This window comes from Taurulus bubalis (genome assembly GCF_910589615.1).
Source record: "Taurulus bubalis genome assembly, chromosome: 10".
In the NCBI taxonomy this organism is placed as follows: Eukaryota; Metazoa; Chordata; class Actinopteri; order Perciformes; family Cottidae; genus Taurulus; species Taurulus bubalis.
The window spans coordinates 8,475,153-8,483,116 of NC_136598.1; the positions used below are offsets into that span (position 1 = coordinate 8,475,153).

Here is a 7,964-nt window from a genome sequence, read left to right on the forward strand (position 1 = left end):
TATCTGGCATACTTGTTTTTCATACTTAATGAGCAGCAGTGTGTTGAGTGCAAATTATAAATAATAATAGACAGATTTTATTTATTTTTTTACAATATATTTATGATGATTTGCAACACATAAGCAGCAGTGGCCCCAAATACTAAACATCTGACTTCTGAAATCCTCTGTCAGAGCATTATAAGTGTTGCAGTGTATTGGAGTAAGGAAAAACAATATTTTAACTTTTAACTAACTTTATTGCCTGCCAGGTTAGCAGACTTGCCGTTGTGATTTTATTATGAAATTGCATTTGGACCTTTTAAACAGTTGGAGATCTGCCTGACAAAAGTGAGCGAAAACAGGAAGACTGCATGAACATTGTAGGTGTATGCATCACATGTAGACGCGCCTGGAGTCCTGTTACATGCTTGTTTGGGAAGCATTTTGAAGTATTAAGCGGTGATGGTGGACCTGAGGCTACAACTGGGCATCATTGAATGGAATTTTGTAAGTCATCCACTCAAAGAACACCACTGGGAGACAAAAAGGGCGGCCAAGAATAACTTTGACCCACCAGAATTATCTTGAAAATAAACTGCAAGTTCGGTGTTACTTACTCTTTATTGTTCAACCAAGCATTATTTTCACAAAAAGTCAATATGTGCATTAAATGGTATGAAACTTACAAACCCCAAATTTTCCAGACTTAATAACATTCCCATTTATTCTTCACAGTGGTCACATAACTAACAGGTAAACAAACACAACATGTGTACAGATTGACTTTTTCCCCTGAATTTGTTGCACCGATAATCCTATTAAGAATCTTCTAGTTGGGAGACGGCACATTTCTCCTGAGCACACCGAGGACGATTAGGAGTATCGTTGGAGCTGCGATCACGGCGACAGCAGTGGAGAACTGTAGGAAATAACACATTTTACATCACAATAATGCTGCTGTACTTGTGATGGAAAGCAAATATGTACATTTACACAAGTGCGGTATTTAATAACAATTCTGAGGTGCTTTACAATTTCATGCTATTTAAAATTTCTACTCTACCACATTTCACAGGGATGCATTGTGCTATTGAACTACATTATCTGACAGCCATAGTAACGAGTGACTCATTTCTTTAAGATAATGTTTTTTAGACTATGGAATTGGATGCATTGTTATGAATTAAAGTACCTAACAATATGTTATATGAAAAAGGAAACATAATAGTTAGTGACCAGCTACAAAATTACTTGATACACTAAAAATCACTGCATGCGTTTCAACCAAATGTGTCTGCACTGTATCACTCATTCCCAAAGACTGGGTCTGGACACTCAACTAGGTCGTAGGAGATTGTATTTGGGTTGCTAAATAAATAAATCATTTCTTTGATGTAACATTTATATCGGCAGTACATCTTAATACTAACCTTGAGCTACATGAGGGCACCTGCATATCTGTAATGTGTTGATAATTGACTCTTTACAGATAAGAGGAAATTAAATGGGCTGTTAACTCCTGAATACAGGTATTTTGAAGTATAAAGTAAATCATTTGTATACATCTTTTTAATAACGTGCACAAAACAAAGCTGTGATTTATCGAACGCATTTCTCTTTACAAATGGCTGGTTTGTGCTCTTCTCCTGATTTTTAGATTAGTCCTATTATGAATTGGTTCATGCGGTTAGTCATTTTTTAATAAGTGGTTGCAGATAAAAAGTTTGCGAAGCACTGCACTAGATGAATATATGATAATAACAATTATCAAGGTCCTTTTATTTATATATATAACTTTTCATTACAACTTAAGTGCATGTGCAAACACTCAAACAAAGACCCAAACTAAAAAAAAGTCTTTTTAAATGTATCTTGAGGATATCACACTAACCTTAATAGCAGCGCTATAGTCCTTTTGGAATGATCGAAGATGCACATTGAAGAGGGCGAGGCTGCAAGGCAAGTAGGAATCTGTATCTTCTGAGTCTCGGCATCTTTGGGAAGAAAATATCGAGAGAGAGAAAAATCGTACAGATTTACATTAAAAACAACAAACTGCACTAACAAAACTGGTGTATAAAGATGCAATTCATACACACCTTTTATACAAAGTGCTTAGGAGCAAGCTGTTGTCTGCCAAGAACAGCTCTGAAAGGCCAAGGTCAATCAATACTGACAGCGGCAGCCTGTAACCCTCCTCAGCAAGGAGGCCAAGGTTGTACCATCCCTGTGGAAGAACAGTATGGCTCACACACATGCTCAATTGTGAATGAAAACAGACTTGGAAACAATATATACAAACACTGTCAGAAAATCAATTTCAAAGAAGCAGACCTGTGGCTCGTTCCTCTCTGCTGCCAGGGTGTACATCGCTGCTGCAGAAAACAGGTCTTTCTGCCCGTCACGCTGCCCCTCATACAACAGGTCACCCATCCTAATCAAGGCTGGAGTAGAAGGTCCCAAAAAAAAGAAGGATTTTAAGTATGAATGTTTCCGTCCAAGTTTCCAAAAACTGAAGCTTTTTGATCGATCAAAGATACACATTGAGGAGGGCGAGACTGGGATAGGATAGCAATATACCATAAGTGTCAGGATTTTGACTTTGGAGTGTGCGGTTGTAATATCTCCACATACAGTTTGATGCAAAAGAAGGATCCAGAGAAGCTAACTGGGGACAAACAGGAGTAAAACAGGTTACATCTTGAATGACAAGAATAAATAAAACCATGACACTGTAGCTCATAGAGATAACTCACCATACTTTGTTCACATAGATATGCCACATTGAATTGGGCAGGCGAGTAGCCGGACTCAGCAGCCACCATGTAATATAACAGTGAGCTGAACCTGTTGAAAAGCTAGACCGTTAATGCGACGACCGAAATCAAGTGGCCTGATCAGAATCGCAGCAGGTGTGAATAGAGAAAAAGATTACATGTCACTCTTGAGATATGAATCCAAGGCCTTCCGCAAGATGCTGCCCAGGTATCCGTTGTGCTCAGCTGCCCACTTTACCCACCTGCAGTCAGTTGAAAAGGCACCTTAGTCACGACATACTGCAAGGACAAATCATGTGTGTGCTGTGAAATAAATGATTAAGAGGGTCAGTGGCTAACAAAAGTGCATCTGATGGACGCCTGTAGACGCATCCAGGTATCCCAGTGGTCCAGATGCTGGCGAGTTGAATCGCTCCCCTGATGTGGCCTCTCTCTGCAGACTTCAGATAGTACTGAAAGGCCATACACTGCAGGAAAGACCAATAATTAACCGCCTCATGTCAGCATTCTAGTCTGTAAGCATGCCAGGAGACGATCACACAAAGCATTCATACTTGGGCTAACCTGGTCAGCAGCTTTTCCTGGATACAAGCCCTGCGAGTACATTACACCTAGATTCAAAGCAGCATCTGATGACTCCAGGAGATCCGCCTGCTCCCACAGCTGCACCGCCTGCTCGTAGTCTTGCTCAAAGTGCTCATAGTACCAGGCCAGGGCATTGATTGCAGGAACAAAGTCCTGTGGGGTAGAATATTGTACAACATGTTTTTTTTGCAACAGATCAGACATCTAGTGTTAAAGAATAAATGAAAATGAATAATAAGGACGTAATTGACATTTAATCATACAACACCTGGTCCATTGCTTTCTTCAGGAAAGTGAGAGCTTTAGGAACATCCTTTTCAACCCCATGCCCCTACAGAGAAAAAAAATCAGATTTCATAATAAGAGCTAATACTAAGTGATACAAAACAAATAAGAACTATTTCAGCAGGTTAAAATACACATTGTGATCTAGTTCTCACCTGTAGTAGGACTATGCCATAGTCATACATTGACACTGGGTCCTTCCACTGGACCGCTCCCCTTTCATAGTGTCTCACGGCCTTCTGGATGTCTGGAGACACTCCCTGCTGACCCCAGAACAGCATACGGGCAACCGCTTGCTGGAAAACAGTTGCTGAATTATTACAAAAAAATGTATATGATTAAACAGTGATTGGGGTCATTTTTGTTTACCCTGAAATGTGTATTTTGAGACACAGGTTTCAAATCTGAGGCCCCCTTTGGTCCTCTTATCACACTTGTTTGTATCTGACTTTCCATGCTTGTGTATACTTTCATCTTAGAAAGCAGAGATGGCAGAACAGCGTACCTCGGCCTCAGCTGCTCCCCTGCGTGCCTGCAGTTTCAGCCATTGGAAGAGCTGATGGTCTTCACTGGTCTGGAGATTCAACACCTCATCATTGTTTAGGTAAATAGCCTCAACAAATGTCTAAAAAAGAAAAGAAAGAGGAGAAAGAAAACACACACAAAAAGCTTTTATTTTATGTAATGCCCTTCCCTCCTAAATCGGTGACAAATAGTCCAGAAGCGCAGCTCTGTGATTTAGATCAAACCTGAATCACTTTTGAAGCCCTGCAACATTGCCAAATTCATCCTACTTGTGTCTGTATTGGTATGGAAAGCAGTGACAGTGACAGTGAAGGTCAATGTATTGGTGATTGAACTCTGAAAACTATGGCCACAATAACAAGAACAGAAAATGTATTAACATATCACATATCAGCTCATATGATTGTAATAACTGTCCGCCCAGGCCCTGCATTACAATTGCTGCATGCCTGACACTGCTAGTTATTACATAACAAATCGCACAACTACTATTGTCTGATATCTTGTGTTAGATTCTTCATGTTTGATGTTTATGATCATTTAAATTATGCCTTTAATTATTATGTGTATTAGGCATAACACTGTTATTATGGACTCACACACAAAAGACAAAAATGAGCACAGCAAAGCAGACAGTTACCAGCACATCCCTTACCTGCTGGGCTGTGGGATTGTGACGGTCTAGAGTTGTCTGTTTTGCTATGTTTGCATAATAGGCATAGGCCAGGTCCGGGTCTGTGGGGAGGCCATGGAGACCCTGGTGGTGCAGGTGCCCGAGGCGCAGGAGTGCTAATCGCTCATCCATCTGTGCTGCCAGCAGGGCTAGGAGCCAGGCCTGCACCAAACACAAGGGCATGAGAGGATTATTTTTTTTCTAAGTGTCCACCCCAGGCAGAGTTCTACTACAGCTGACGCAGTATAGCACACACACCTTATTGGGCTGTTCCTGGATTCCGAGGCCGGCGCTGTAGAACACTGAGGACATGTGCAGAGCTCGGTGATCAGCTAAGCAGCCAGCTTGGAGCAGCAGTGGCAATATTCTGCTGACCGCTCCAGTGTTGCTCGCTCTGCTCAGCTTATGAAGTGATAAGGAGTACAGGGCTCTGCCCACGGCTGGCAGGCTAGCGCGTCTTTCTCCTGCAAGTCAGGAATTTATTTCAGTGTTTTATGTCAAATGAGACATGATAACATCAGTGAATAATAAGCAGAAAATATTGTTTACTCAGCCATATAGGAAGCAAAAGGGTCAGTCATTACAAGGTCATGCCAAACTTAGTTCAAACCCACAGATCAGGTGTTGAATCATCAATATGGTATCCTGTAGTCTATTTCAGTGTTGTAGATGCTGCAATTTCGCTCATGTTTGAATACAAAGAGCTCGATCTGTACTGTGAATTATTGTCCTTTTGAATATATTGTATGATTGCAAAACAAATTAATTCATCTCTCACCGTGTTTGAAAACCAAAAACTTGGCCAGTTTTGCAGCTTGTCTTCTATGAGGGACAGTCGTCTCCCACTGCTCACACTGTGACTTTGATGGCTGTCTGTCCCTTACCATCCACTTATGGAAAGCATCAAAACATGTCTCTAAAAAAAACACATCATAGACAGTTTCTTTACACACTCAGGGGCTCTGCAGAGAATATTTCAGACACAGTAACTTTAGCACCACCTAGTGGATATAAAAACCTACTACCAGACTCTGTCCCCTGTTGGGCTTGGAGAGAATAGCCATGGATTTTAACATTCATCTCGAGACGAAATTTGTGACAGGAGTGCAACCAGCCTGTCAGGTTCACAGTCCTGATAACATCTGGAATAACAACTTCATCCTGGAGAAGAGGAAAATGATCAGAATCCAATGTCGAGAGTAGTCAGCAGAGGCAATACATGTGGGCAGGTGTGGGACATTACCATGCTGTGAGGTGGTATTCGGTTACGGTAGTAAACCAATGGCCCAAAATAACCTTCCACACCTCTTATGTATTTCCCTCCACCGATCACGAAATATCCCTCTGTGTCATCCAGCACGACAATATGCTCCAGCCTGTGAGACACAGTGCAGACATTTCTTTTCTTTTCTTTCTGTTGTTAATGTAGTATATATATATATATATATATATATATATATATATATATATATATATATATATATATATATATATATATATATATATATATATATATAATCTCTTTGTCGTGTCTGAGGAAGACTTACATCTGGACTAATGAATGAACCGTTCTCTGTTCCTTATTCACGCACACCATAGAGGCAGTCACCTGAGATACACAAACATGACCACAACCACTTTATTTGTCATTATTACTCACTGAAAGGACATCTCCTGTCAACAAGAGAGCACTCACCATTGTACCGCGCAGCATCACACTGATTTGGCACCACTCACTCAAAGGCACCTTGAACGGCGGAACAAATGCAGAGGATCCCTCAGACTCTCCATCGATCTGGATGTGTAGCTGGCCTGCACATGCAGTGGGGGGCAATGACTGATGTAAGTCCAGATAATGACACTGTAGTTGCATGATGAGAATCTCTGAGCGGTGAGAGAAGGACTTTACCTGATTTCTTGAGGAACAGTGTTGGTGTGACATAGTTGTTCTGGGAGTCTATATGGTAGAGCAAACCACACAGGTTATCCTGACAGTGGCTAGTGACGAATATCCACATGGAGAACATGCACCTGGCAAAGAAAATACACCCTTGGTTAACTAGCCCTAAATAATACCTGCATTACCAGACTAGAAAGCTCGACTGTTTGTGTCTTACCATGGAGAAGAGATGGCTTTAATGCGCAAATACTCCAGAAAGTCAGCGCCATAAGGGTCCAGTGTCTTGGTGATACCGAAGCTTTCTCCAGTTGAGCCATACAGGGAAGACAAGAGCTGCACCGTTTCTGAATGATATGAAGTTTCTGGGTTGAGATCACTCATCCTCCGTACCATCATCTAAAAACATAATCGTCCTTTCCAGACTAGTACACTATGGCATAACATGTTCGACAATTATTAATCTGTAGATCAGAGGATGGTGTTCTCTGATTTTTACATTTTGACAGAAGAAATTTCTTAAAATACCGTGGACTTTAGCTGCTTCCTTACCTTGCTCCAAAGGACACTGCTTCTTTGAAAACCGTCGAGATAATTGCAACATTCTTGTACTCCAGGAAATGCACAGTTGATGCCGTTTTACAGGTCGACTAAAAAAAGGTTTAGGCTGCAAAGTTGCCACATCCTGAGCTGCCACAGACCTCTCAGTGTCATCAAATCCACTGTATCTGACTGACGCTAGAAGGATGCAGCTCAGCACCCACTGGGAGTCTGGAATAATCCCATCAGCTCGATACACCAACCAATCTGGCAAATTCAGCTCCAGGGTCTTTACTTTACGGGGACCGGGGACGCAGCTCCACTGCCTCAGCAGGAGTGTTGAAGTGCTGCCAGTTTCAAAAGATACAACACAGTCCAGCTGGACCGTGGCGGGTTCATCACAAGAGTAGAGTATTTCCAAAAGATGATCGGGTAGAGGCTCCTCTGGAGGATTCAGGAGCGTCACCTCGTCTAAAGCCCAGACGACCTGTGCGAAGCAGAAGATGCCGGTTCATGAAATCTGTTAAAAGCAAACGGGACCACAAGATCATGAAGGAAAAGCTGCTCCTACCTGCATACTGAGACCAAACACACAGATGTATCCGTGCAGTGTATGGAAACCCATGGTTCATAGAGCGTTTTCATTAATCTCTCCATGAAAGATTTTCAAGCCGCAAAGATCCGTACTTCATCCTGCTCC

The 7,964-nt window shown here is 41.7% G+C and overlaps 1 protein-coding gene across 1 annotated transcript; it reads right to left on the reverse strand.

The window, feature by feature from the left end:
* Nucleotides 1–660: 660 nt before the first annotated feature.
* On the reverse strand, nucleotides 661–7,889 carry LOC306743039 (protein sel-1 homolog 3; the record flags this gene model as incomplete). Its single annotated transcript, XM_079225515.1, has 23 exons — nucleotides 661–901; nucleotides 1,874–1,976; nucleotides 2,082–2,209; nucleotides 2,317–2,426; nucleotides 2,563–2,650; nucleotides 2,739–2,829; nucleotides 2,918–3,001; nucleotides 3,099–3,226; nucleotides 3,324–3,497; nucleotides 3,613–3,675; nucleotides 3,785–3,925; nucleotides 4,135–4,254; nucleotides 4,810–4,989; nucleotides 5,086–5,291; nucleotides 5,606–5,743; nucleotides 5,853–5,988; nucleotides 6,071–6,203; nucleotides 6,375–6,436; nucleotides 6,524–6,634; nucleotides 6,732–6,858; nucleotides 6,945–7,071; nucleotides 7,277–7,751; nucleotides 7,836–7,889. The coding sequence occupies 23 exons, from the start codon at nucleotides 7,887–7,889 to the stop codon at nucleotides 812–814; spliced, it is 3,069 nt and encodes a 1,022-aa protein (XP_079081641.1). The 3' UTR covers nucleotides 661–811.
* Nucleotides 7,890–7,964: the final 75 nt, after the last annotated feature.